Source organism: Peromyscus californicus, unplaced genomic scaffold (assembly GCF_007827085.1).
Source record: "Peromyscus californicus insignis strain IS unplaced genomic scaffold, ASM782708v3 Scaffold_17__1_contigs__length_78620276, whole genome shotgun sequence".
In the NCBI taxonomy this organism is placed as follows: domain Eukaryota; kingdom Metazoa; phylum Chordata; class Mammalia; order Rodentia; family Cricetidae; genus Peromyscus; species Peromyscus californicus.
The window spans coordinates 5,923,492-5,936,482 of NW_026294469.1; the positions used below are offsets into that span (position 1 = coordinate 5,923,492).

General features: G+C 46.2%; 1 protein-coding gene across 4 annotated transcripts in view; it reads right to left on the bottom strand.

Moving 5' to 3' along the window:
• Positions 1 to 12,991, bottom strand: part of Kctd1 (potassium channel tetramerization domain containing 1) — a 203,724-nt gene that overhangs the window by 11,513 nt on the left and 179,220 nt on the right. For 3 of the 4 annotated variants that reach the window (XM_052741590.1, XM_052741591.1, XM_052741588.1), the window contains exon 3: positions 10,042 to 10,186. The exons of the other annotated variant lie outside the window; for it this stretch is intronic. In XM_052741590.1, coding sequence (XP_052597550.1) covers positions 10,042 to 10,186 — 145 coding nt within the window. The remainder of the gene's footprint in view (positions 1 to 10,041; positions 10,187 to 12,991) is intronic. 4 annotated transcript variants of the gene reach the window in all.

Here is a 12,991-nt window from a genome sequence, read left to right on the forward strand (position 1 = left end):
CTTCAGGCTTTCATTTGTTGTGGCTCCAAGGGGCTTCATCAGCCACTTGTACTTGACGTTGCTGATATGCTCCTAACACCCCAATAGCGCAGCACGCTGAAGGTGTCACTCAGGAACACACAGGACAGCCTCTGCTCAGCGAGAGCCTCTGCCACTATTAAGGACACCGTGTTTCCGGTCACTGCTGGCCGGAACGGAAGAGGTGAAAGGAAAGAGCCAGACGGCTGGCAGTGTTCCCTTTCTCCACTTCCCAGCTGCATGATGGGAATGGGACCATGCATTCTCCACCACATTGGATGCAGCCTTCTAAACCCGTGAGCTAAAACTTCCTTAACAAAAGTAACACACATTGTAAGTAAGTAATTCTCATAGTCCTGGTCAAAGGCTATGCTGGAATCCATAATGGCTTATTAAGGTGAGTCTTTCCAGAGGCTCTGGCAGAAACCAATTTCTTCCCCCTTGCCAGCTTCCAGAGGCTGCCCACAGGCTGGCTGGTGGCCTCACAGTCACTCCATCCCCTGCCTTTATTGCCACACATCTTTTTCTGACTCCGACTTTCCTACTTCCTCTTAAATTTTTAAGAACCCCTGTAACACAGCACACCCAGGTAATATGGGTCAACTCCCCAACTCAAGTGCCTAGCTTAATCAAACTGGAAAGTCCTTCTTTGCCATGCACAGGAGTTAGGGCTTGGCAGTCAACGCTGCTGTTCTGCCCCTCCCCCTGCCCCCCAGGGCAAAGGTCATCCTCTGGGCACCCCATCTCTCTGTTTGCCTTCTGCTTATAGAGGGTTCTCTGAGCCTCCTTCACAAAGGCTGCTGTGGTCTAGGTCCTCATTTGGTGTCTGGAGTGTTCTGAGAGTCTCCATAACTTACCCCACCCTAACTTCCATACTGTGGGGCTTTAATTCTTTCTAACTGAAAACTCTGATTCCTTCATCCAACACCCTGTGTCACTCTGAGCAGTCTGTTCCTTGTGAATCACTGTGCCAAATATCCAGACAGCAGGACTAGATACAGCGCTTTGTGGGGTTCTGGCAATAGATCAAGGCTGGACTTGGGCTGTCCAGCGCTTGGGAAGCCGTCATTCTAAGATCTTGAGCTTACAGTAATGGCATTTGGTAGGGGTCTTGTTGGAAGGCTACAGTTTAAAGTAGGGTTTGAGGGGACAGATGGCATTCTAGAATGGGGTCACGTCTCCACATTGCCCCAGGCTTCTCCTTCACCATTCAGACCTCAGCCTCTGTCTGAAAACTGAGGGAAACAAATTATGTTGCAGCTTCTTCCCACCCTAAAACACTGCATCTACAGCAAAACCGTGATAGGATAGAGATCTTATAACCCAAAGGTGATAAAGCTGATGGTGTTTGGCAGGATGTGACCTTGGGTTCAACACCCAGCACTGTAAATAATCAAAAAATACACACATAAGTAAAATCAAAGGTAACGAGGCTAGAAGGACTTGGGGTTAGAGTCCCTCCTTAATCACTGAGCCCTCTCTAAATACACAAGTCACATATTTTTAAATGACTCTGCAGCCTGGCCATGGATGGACCACGCATCTCCATGGACAGACAGCACATCTCCTGTTCTAATGCTTGAATTCATTCATCATTATCATCTTCTCTTGGAATGTTAGAGAAACAATGGCTGTTTTGAGCCTTTCCTGGTAACTTCTGTTGCTAATGAAGGTGTAGAATGTCCTCTACCCTTCACCTGGAGCCCTAGATGGCATCCTGTGGGCCTCGCACCGAACTGTGCCAAGCCACCGGGTACCTTTCTCCCTCTTACTGACCTGGCTGTGCTTTCCTTTATCCCACCGCTCTGTCTGGTTCCTCGGGAAGATGAGCTCTCTGTGCTGCGTGCAGACGAAGGGTACCACTGGAGAAGAGCTGAGCGTATCGATGGCTCATCGTGCCAGCATGCCTCTGGGCACCGACCAGCCTGGTCCCTGCACAGGCCCTCTCACTATGCCACCATTTTCTGCACGGTTAGGAGTACTCTGGCCATTCATCTTCTCAGCAAGCTCTTGTTTGTCTGTCTGTTTGTTTGTTTGTCTTTCTGTACTTCCTAGCACACAGTTCTAGTTTTGGCTCACCAGAGAACTCCCTATAATGTGGAGCTGGTCCTGTTGGCTTTTTCTTTAGAAAACTTGGTCCCATCCTTCAGTGGGCCTGTTTAATTCCGTGATTTCAACTTCCTGCTTTGAGAATTTTGTACGGCCATTTTGGGGTTCTCGGGTCCCAGGGTCATCCCCCTGTTGCCTCTAGATCTTTTGAAATATTCCTTAGGACCCTTTTCTGATTTGACAATGGCCTTTCTTTGCCTTGTACAGACTCTAAATTACTTCTCTCTTCATCTCAAGACACTTGGTGGAAACAGGCAGAAAATGTCAGTGCCGCAGCGGGCTGGGATCCAGCCCCTCTGAGAAGATGTCAGAATCACAGCGGGCTGGGCTCCTGCTCCTCTGGGGAAGATGAGCCCACATCATCTGCTTTTCCTCACCTGTGAGTGAGAAGCTTTCAGTACAGCAACTGGGGAATGGTGAGGGTTGACATAGCAGCAAGAGCCCAGGGCCCCAGTGCCCACTTCCTCACTGGCAAAGGGCAACAGTTTTTCACAGACTTTGCATGTTTCAGTGATTTGAGCTTCTGAGAATATGCGTTTAATTTTTTGAGATTTATAATAAGTTTTTGAGATAGAAAGAGGGAAACCTCACTTTATAGGTAAGCTTCCCTAAGACCTGAAGACAAGCACACAGGAGAACATGTAAACATGGATGGATGCCAAAATGCAAATAAATCAGATTTAAAAAATTTATTTCTTGGGCTAGAGAGATGGCTCAGTGGTGAAGAGCACTTGCTGCTCTTCAAGAAGACCCAAGTTCAGTTCCCGGCACCCATGTGGGAGGCTTACTACTGCCTGTAGCTCTAGTTCCAGGAGATCCAATGCCCTCTTCTGGCCTCTATAGGTACTGCACATACACAGAGCAGGCACTCGTTTGTACATGTGCACGTAGCTTGCACACACACACACACACACACACACACACACACACACACACACACAGAAATAAAAATAAATCTGAGAAAAATGTGTTTGTTAATTACACGTTTCAGGGGTGGGTAAATCCACAGCACACTAGTTTCTTACTGCTGCTACAAGAGATGACTGCAAACTTGCGGCCTAAACCAACAGAGACTCATTCTCTTGTGAGGGCAGAAGTTAGAAATGGATGTCACTGGGCTGCAACCAAGGGTCAACAGGACCCCTCTCCTGCAGATGCTCGGGGCAGCTGTTTCCCGGGGGCCAGCCATCATAGCACTCCGTTCAGCCACGATCTACCTTTGAGCCTCTTGTCCCCTTTTATAAGGTCCTAAGGGCCCACCTGGGTTCTCCAAAAAAGTCTCTTCTAACCCTGTAACCTAACCTCCTCTGCAAAGTCCTGTCTGGCACAGAGGCAGCATGTTCACTGGACCTGGGCCCCGGGACTCAACTCTGCACCGTCTCTGTCTCCTCAGAAGCCCTCAAAGTCTTGTTTGGCTCCTGACGCACTTGATGCTTTACAGTGGTTGACACATCCTTCTGCTTACAGGGCAACTGAACCACTCACTCATTCACCTTAAAACCCGTGTCTGTGCCAAACATCGCACAGGGCCCCAGCAGCACAGGAGACCGCCCACAGGGAATACAGTCGGTCCTCAGGACAGTGGGATTGGATCCCCGGGACCCTGGGGAATGCTGGCTCTCAACAGCAGGGCATCACAGGGATGTCACAGAGGGCACCATTCTTTGCTTTAAAACGGTGCCCTGCGCAGCCATCAGAAGTGACAGACCTCTGCAGGACTTACCTTCATTTAGTTTTAAGGACTTTCTCTCTACTGGGGGTGGGGCGGCCACCATGGTTTTGCAGTATTTGGACCCATAAAGTTAATCATTGTCCTCATTTTGCAACTCTTTCTTATGCTGGCATTCTGGTGTTTTATTCTCCGTGTGTGTGTGTGTGTGTGTGTGTGTGTATACACGTGAGTGCACATGCATGCATGTGCAACCACGGGTATCATTCCCCAGTTGCTCTACACTTGTTTTTCAAGGATCTCTCATTAGCCTAAGCCAGGAAGGCTAGGCTGGCTGGCCCGTGAGCCCCCGGAATCTGTATGACTCTACCCGCACAGTGCTGACATTGCAAGTGCTTGCTCGGCTTCTTCATGTGGGATGGAACTCAGGTCTTGGTGCATGCGTGACCAACACGTTAGCATCTTACGGAGCCGTCTCTCCAGCCCTGGGCTTGCTTTCTCTGTTCTCGGAGCCTGGGTAGTTGCTCATCTGTTCCCGTTCTCCTGCTCTGACCCACGGCTTCTTATCAGAAGTTCTCTCCCCTCACCAGTGGAAGGGGACTCCCAGCTTCTCCTGACGGCTCTTGGGTTTGGGGAGCAATGGCACCCAGCTTTGTATTTATCTTTGCCGACTAATAAAGGAAATGGAGACAGCAATGTGTCCCTTCTGTGCTTTGCTGGGGTCCCCACCCCCTGTACACCCTGCAGAAAAGACTAGACCAAATCCAGCTAACAGTGACCGGATGCTTGATGACAGCCCTAAAGGCAGAGACACCATCAGGCTGGCAAGTCACATGGACATGGCACTGGAGGAGTCAGGCCTGACTGAGGATTTGGTGAAGGGAGGGGTTCCAGGCCCTGTCTCGAGAGGGCTGAGGCTGGGACTTGCTGCCTGCCCCTGTGTCTTCCTAGGTTGCTGCAGCTACTTTCCTGCCTCTGAGGGAGCCTCCTTGTGTGGGAAGAGGTAGGCATGGGCAAGAGTAACACGGTCTCTGGAACGGGAAGCAGCGTGCAAGGTGGCAGCAGCTGAGTGGCCTGGCGCAGGCACCCTGAGTGGGAGCGAGGTCCCTCAGCTCTGAGACAGCTCTAACAACTGGATTAACCAGTGTGGTGCTGGAGTTGACTGAAGAGTCTCTCAATGGAACCAGATATGAGGAGAGACTCTGGTCACTGCTGGGTGGATCCAGGGCAGTGACAGTGATGTAGGAGAACTCAGAAAAGTCCTCACAGCCGTGGTCCTCACAGCTGTCCCACTGTTCTACCCGTGACAGAAGGCTTCCATAATTCCATGAGATAAACTAGCACAAGTCTCTACCCCACCCCATAAACACTCTTTCCATAAGCTAGACTGCTGGTTCTCAGCTGGGCTGACTCTACTGCTTGAGGGCATTCGGCAATGCTTAGAGACTTCTTTGTTGCTATAATGGGGGCGGGGGACTGTTGGCTCTCGGTGGGGAGAGGCCAGGAAAACTGATCAAAGTCTTACATTGTACAGGACAGCCCAACCCCAGAGAATCTCTTGGCCACAAATGTTGGCCAAGCAGAGGTTGAAAAGTAGGCTTCACAGAGCTCATTTCTCCGGCAGCCCAAGGGCATATGCCTCAGTAGCTGGCAAAGTTCAACCCTAGCATCATAGGCTGGCCACAAGCTTGTTCATGTGCGGCAACACGAAGCACACACTATCACAGGGCATGTGTTCTTGGTGAGATGTTGAACCTAAAAGGCCTTCAGATACGACCTCCAGGTCAAATGAAATCAGGAGAAGACTGAATGAGCTAAACTGTCGGAACGGCAAACAGGCAAATACCATTCTGTGGGGCAGCTGGCCCAGCCTCATTGCTAAGTAAGCAGGAGCCTTACTACACAGTTCAGAGAGTGATGAGCTATAAATTCTCACTCAATATGTGGCCAGCCAGTATCCCAGAAACACTACTTGTACAGGGCATTTGGGGACCAACCAAGTGAACTTCAGTGTGGTTATGGTAGTACACGAAATACTGTTTAGTAAAAAGGGATGGTAGAAAATTGTTAAAGTTCCAAGGGGCTATGTAAGGGTCTGTCAGAGTTCCCTTCGGTAGCCCACTTGACATACCTGGAAAGAGGGAGCTTCACATGAAGAACTGCCTCCATCAGACAGGCCTTTGGGCTGGGGGAATTTTCTTAATTGCTGACTGATACAAGAGGGCCCACCCTACCATAACAGTGCCATCCCTGGGTGGATGGTCCTGGGGGTGTATAAGCTGAGCAACCTAGAGGAGGAAAGGCTGTAAGCAGCATCCCTCTGTGGTCCCTGCTTCAGTTCCTGCATCCAGCTTCCTGCCTTGACTTCCTGTCTTGGCTTGCCTTCATGATGGATTGTAACGTGTAAGCCAAGCAAACCTTTTCCTCTTCAAATTGCTCTTGCTCATGGGTTTATCACAGCAGCAGAGAAGCAACCTAGGGCAGGTTTTAACTCTGGTGATCTGAGCAGGGGGAATGCAGTGCATCAATGTTCTTTGCTTTTTATATTTTCAGTTTTTCTACAGTAGATGCATACTTCTATAATATTAAAAAGCATTAGAGTTTTGGATACAGTGTAGATTGATAAGCTAGGCTGCCTGGTAGTGGATTTGTGTTAATCTAGAAGGGTGGATATTCACAGAGAGCGACCGCAGCGGGGCTGTTATCAAAGATGTTAAAAATAACAAGCTGGAGGGAGAGACTCTTATGGGTCCTTAAGAGGAGTCAGAGCAAAGTGTCAGGCTTCTGGAGTACTGAGAACTGCAAACACACGTTTGTGTTTGTATGTGGGGACTGGAGTAGAAATGAGCAAATCATCATAATTGAGGACGGAATCAGACAGGAAGGGTAGTTAAATCCACATACAAACACTCAGAGAAGTTATACAATCATGTACACTGATAACTGGCTTTCTGTGGAAGCCAGGACACAAGCTTCTGAAATATGAGATTATCATAATTGTTAAGTGGGTTTTTAGCACAGCCAATGTGTTTGTGAAATTGGATGTTAATGGATGTTAACTGTAAGATTTCACACCCATGTCTGCTCACCATTAAATGGCTGGAGCCAGAGGAAGCAATCAATAATCATTCTCCCTAGCAAACCTGTAAAGCAATTCTTTCCACGTGACAAGGCCGTGTCCCATTGCCAGGATCAGAAGGAAAACTCTGGCATTCTGACAGCTCACATGGGCATGTGTGGTTCCTGAGAACTGAACTGTTCTTCATGGTTTAATTCCATCAAGGGCCACAGAGCTGAATGGCCATCTCAGCTTCCACTCTTCTTCCTGATGCTCGCTCTAAGTCCCGAACACTGTGATTGATGTACAGCCCATCTCCCAACGGCTCCAAAGGAAGCATTTTAAGGCCCCAGGATATGTGAGTCTCTTTTGACAACTGTTTTGGGCTATGATCAGGCTATGATCAACTCAAGGTTGTGTTCTGTACTTAGAGTTGATGAACAACAGATATTTGGGGTTCAGGAATCTTCAGGGGACACCCCAAAGGTGTGGTGAGGCAAATGGCCCAGTCCTAGGTGACCTGGTGAGTCCCCAGGGCATGACCTCTGGAACTGGCCATATCAGCATCTAATCTGAATGCGCTTGGAGACAGAACAGAGCCTCCCATGGAAGTTTGTGACTGAGGGTAAAGCCAAAGTATGTGTTTAAAATACCAAGATCCTTTCTTGAAATATGCTGCCATTAAAAATAAATGGCTATATTTATTTTCTAACAGTAATTCCCAATTTACTATCTTATGGTTCCCTGGAGTCACATCCCTGTTAGAAATGGGAGTTATACACGATGACGTTATATAGATGCAAGCTTTCTGTTTTCAGGTTAGTCCTACATGATTTTAAGAGACACTCAGCATCTGGCCTCCTGTGGCTGTTGTCGCTGAATAAGCAACTGTCATGGGCACAGTATATAATATCCCTTAGGAAAACACATGTCTCTGTCTGTAAGAATATCACCAAGTTTAGGATCAGGCTCAGAGGGTTATATGGCTGGAATTGATTGATTTACCTACTGCTTGTGTGGGAGTGTACACATGAGGGTATGCATGTGGAGGTGTATACATGGAAGTCTGAAGGCAATGATAGTTGTCTTTTATCAATCTCTACATTATTATTGTTGTTAGTTTTTGAGACAGGATCTTTCACTGAACCTGGAACTACTCACCATGGTAGCTAGACCAGCTGGCCATTGCGGCCCCACCATTCACCTCTCTGGGCCCCTTTGGGCCTGGTGTTTATGTGGAAACCAGGGATCCGAACTCAGGTCCTCACACTTGCACAGCAAGCCACCTACCTCCCCAACCCACATGACCAACTTTTAGGTCAACTGCTGTAAACCAGCAGATCCCAAGTCAATAAGGGGCTCGGGGGCCTCTCCATCGTCCTCTCTCTCCTGAACATGAAACAGTGTGCATGTGCCAAGGATTACTAGTCAAATGGAATAGAGTACAGAGGAGTTACATCAGAGCATGTTTGTTTTAGATGAAAAACAATGCACCTTTATAAGAACATAGGAGAGTAATGGCCGCTGTTGGGATGTGCAAGTCCCTGCACCTCTGCAATGAACGTGAGGAGGATCCATGAGCCTGCTTCTCATGGGCCAGCAATAAGTTCTGTGGGTCTCCCAAGGTGCACACCTCACTTTAACTCCAGACTCTAAAGACTTGGTGAATACATCGCAGCTCTGAAGTGTAAATGAATTACATTTGTGTATTGAGAAGATGATATTTCAAATATTCACAACATGCATGATATTTTACATAAATAGAAACACATTGCATATCATTTTATAACTTGCTATTGTCACCAAATAATAAAAATTCGGTTTTTGCCCCATGTATCAACAGATACACGTGAACCATACTTTTTAAAATTATTCCATTATATGGGTAGTCTATATTATTTCCTACCATCTGCTGTTTTTGAACTCCTTTTAGGTATGTTAAGTTTTCCTAATATAAACACAAGTACCAGACATCCTATGTACACACATGTTTACATGCTCTTGTGAATATTTAGAGAAGACAAATAAGCATGGAATTGCTAGACAGCACGCATGTTTGAAATTTTAATAAATTTATTGCTGAAGAAGGTTTAGTCACTTTCCCTCCCGACCACAATGTACACTCCCCCAGCACGGTGTCAAATGAATTTATAAAAAGGATTATATCATTTTATTTTTGTACCTTTGATACTAGAGGGAGAATGAATACCACTTTAAATATTTACTGACAAAATCTTTTTCTCCCTTTGGGAAAATCTTGTTTATAGTTAAAAATTTCCCCTAGATTGTTTATATACTTTTATAGATTTGGAGGAACTCTTTTATGATGGATATTAATCTTTTGTTGCAAATATTTCTTCTACTAAGACATCTTCTATTTGAATATGATCTTTTTTTGCTTCACACGGATCTTTTTAAAAATTCCTGTGTATAAAAGTCTTAAATATACCCTTTCTGCCTCAAAATAGAAATTCCCTTTTTAAATACACTCTGCACACATCTCATTAGGTTTACTGCTACCTGGACATTACAATTTCTGCTCTTCTTTTTTCTCTTAGATGCTATGACTGATTCCTGTTATTCCACAGGCAGCACACTGATTGTCGAGCATTGGTTCTGAATTCAGATGTTTAAGTTAATTCTCTATTAGTCCTAATAGTATTCAGAATTAGTAGTTTTAGAAATCTTCTATTTAGAGAGACATTACCAGCCATAAAAATTCTATTTCCATGTATTCCCTTCTAATAAATTGTATTGCCTACCGAGATTCCCTTCCTGTGATTGATGCCAATACTTGTTATTCTGTTCAAAAGGAACAATTCTAAAAGCATATTGTTAATATTAACCTTAGATTTCTGGGAGACAAATTTTCATTGAGTTAAGAAGTTCTTTTACTATCTAGCTTGCTAAGACATAGCAGAAATTAAATTTGAATTTAACCAACTTCTTTTCAGTTTCCTAAAAGGAAGTATAATTCAATTATTTAAATAAAAGGTGAACGCTTCCTGGTCCTATAAAGCTTAAATGCCCATGTGCTCTGCTTCACAAAGACAGGATAGCCCTGTTGGGGGAGGGGGGGGCAGATGCCATTGGAGTTGGCATGCATGGCAGGGCAGGGAACTAGAAAGAATTTTTTGGAGCACATCAAAACAAATCACAAATTTACTGTTAACATGGATTCCCTCACCTTGAAATCATCAGGAATGAGGAGTTTTGATGTTCGTAGAAAATTCAAGATATATCTGAACATCTGTCCATCTCTGTCAATGAAATAGTGCTGTTTGAGACTGTCCAAAACAATGGGTTCTGTACCATCAAACAGTCTTCCGATTCTGTGATAAAAAAAAAAAAAAAAGAGGGAAGAGTGAAGACAATTAGTTGTTTGGCCACTGAGACTCACATCTCCAGCTCTGTGTCACTGTCCTGCATGCTTCCAGATAGCTGCGAAAATATCTACTCAGCAGTGACGGGTCTGAGAAGTGCTGCTCCTTACTTGGTAAACATCTTAGGGCGAGAAAACTCAAAATAGTCTTGGTCGGTTAAGGCACATGCCTGCATTCCCTATCTGTCACCTGCAAAGGATCATGGCGAGGGCGTCACTGTGACGGGAGACCTTGCCTTTCCCCCAGTGTTCCTTGCTCTCTGATACTTGCAAAGCGTTCCTTCTCCCACATGTCTCCTAAACCTCTTCCACTGAAAAAGGGGTTCTGTTTCTAAGAAAGGTGTTTCAGCAGCTTCCCCACTCATGAATGCCAGGGTTCTAACAGGATGGCAGGAGAGTGCTAACGTCTAACTCCGAGCCAGTGAGGCCTGGCGAGTGACAAGAGGCACCAGGAAACTTCCTTCCTTGACCAGAAGCTCACCTGCCTTCTTGTTAATGGTATGGGTGGACGGATCACCCCAGTTTTTAAATACAAGTTTTTAAACTGATCTCATAACTTGCCTGTCTTTGGAATGCTATTTATTGCTTTAAAGATTATTTTGAAATAATGCACTGTCTAATACTATGTTGAAATGTGACAAAGGTCACAGAAAATCAAGTATTCTACCCTTAAACATGGCAAGTCATATTTTCCTCTCCTCTGGAATCAGTCCTGTGAATTTTTGTTTCAACAAAAATATTTTAAAGATAATTCTAAAACTCACCCTACCCAGAGGTGGGTCAAAGAAAGCCACGGTGGAGTTGCATTTCTCAAGCTCAGCAAGTTTTCTGTTGAACTTTCCATGAACTAAATGTGATTATTTAGGGTGCAGATTACAATCGCCCCCGGATTCCTTCACTGTGTGTGACTTCTCCCTGTTCCTTTCTCCCTGACACAGCAATCAGACAAATCCACTGCGTCACTTAGGTGTGGTCTTCCCAGGACAGCCTGCTGCAGGACGGGAAGGAACGAGACTTGTCTGCCTCCGACTGAACCATTTTACTCGTCGCTTAATAACACGATAGACGCTTGGTTGGCAGGGAAAGAGTGGAGGCTGTATTAATGCAGTGCTTTCCGGGTGTCTCACCGTCCTCAGCACGTTCTTCACATAACAAGTCCATTACCCTCATCTTAGTGATGAAGAAATTTACCTGAAAATATGAGGAACTGGCCCAACTAGTTAAGTAGCAACAGGGATTTGACTGACTGGAAAGGGGCCTCCTTACCCTCATGGGAATGAAAAGAATTGCCATTGTGCAATGAGAGCTTTCGGTTTAGAGCTGTTTTTAACTGTATTGGTTAAACAAGAACTATATAATGAAATCCAAGCCCCGATACTGATGGATTTAGGGGCCTGAAACAAACCAGTGTCAATGCCTTTTATCACTCTATTATACAGAGATGAAAAGCATTTTATTTTTAATTAAGTCCTATGCTCCAGAATCATTGAGTACTCACTTGCAAGCTTATACCTAGCAGAGCAAGGTCACTGGGTGAGTCACCAGTGCAGGGCAAGGTCACAGGGCAAGGTCACAGGAGGAGCCACCAGTACAGGGCAAGGTCACAGGGCAACGTCACAGGGTGAGTCACCAGTGCAGGGCAAGGTCACAGGAGGAGCCACCAGTGCAGGGCAAGGTCATAGGAGGAATCACCAGTGCAGGGCAAGGTCACAGGGCAAGGTCACAGGAGGAGCCACCAGTGCAGGGCAAGGTCATAGGAGAAATCACCAGTGCAGGGCAAGGTCATAGGAGGAATCACCAGTGCAGGGCAAGGTCACAGGAGGAGCCACCAGTGCAGGGCAAGGTCACAGGAGGAGCCACTAGTGCATACGTATGAGCAGACATAAAGGAACTGCTCGCTCCTGTACGAGGAGAGCGGCAGAGCAACGCGGCCCGGCCAGTTACTGCCTGTACTCTGGAAGCATGCCTTCCTTGTAGCTCCATTTCGTTTTTATAAAACTGTTTCATTTGTTTTCTAAAATAAGCTTTTCTTCCCCTCACAGTTGACGAGCAAAACCTAAGTCATACTTAGCTCAAAAGGTGCACAGGAATAGAGATATTCCAGGGGAGCCAACATAAATTTCTGTTGATTTATTAAGCTCGATTGAAGACATTGTTGGCTTTTGAACTCTCCAAATTAGGGAAAAGGTGTCACTGAAATACTTTTTACGGTGTAAAAAGCAAAAGGGAATGTGGCAAGTATTCACAAAAGGAACACAAGACGTTACAGAGAGACGGGGACTCCAGTCAGCCGCTGCAGACTCGGAAGGCAGCTGGGTCCGAGGCAAGGTATGGGCAGAGAGAGAGAGTCTCCAGGGAGAACAGGAGGGGCTGACCACCAGGGCAGGAGAGGAAACCCAGCCAGGGCTGCAAGGGCCAAGGAAAAGCCCCAAGTCCAGCACTAAGGCTCTCCTCCTTAACGAAACCTCCAGCAATGGTCGAGTCCCCTGATGCTGCTGGCTTGGAACCTTTATCCAGCCCTAGGACATAGTGGTATTTGCTCCGCCCATGACCTTGGGCTATATGGCCCAAAGGAGAAGGTGCTTCCTGCCATTGTCCGTGACTTCTTATAAGGAGTTGGAGAATGGTCGGACACCACTAACTATGATCAATCCACGTGAGTCTATTAAATGGGTAACAGAATTTATTAAGATATAAATTGAGGAAATACAGTCACGAGTACAGAACGGAGTAGACAGCAGAAGTCGTCCTCTGA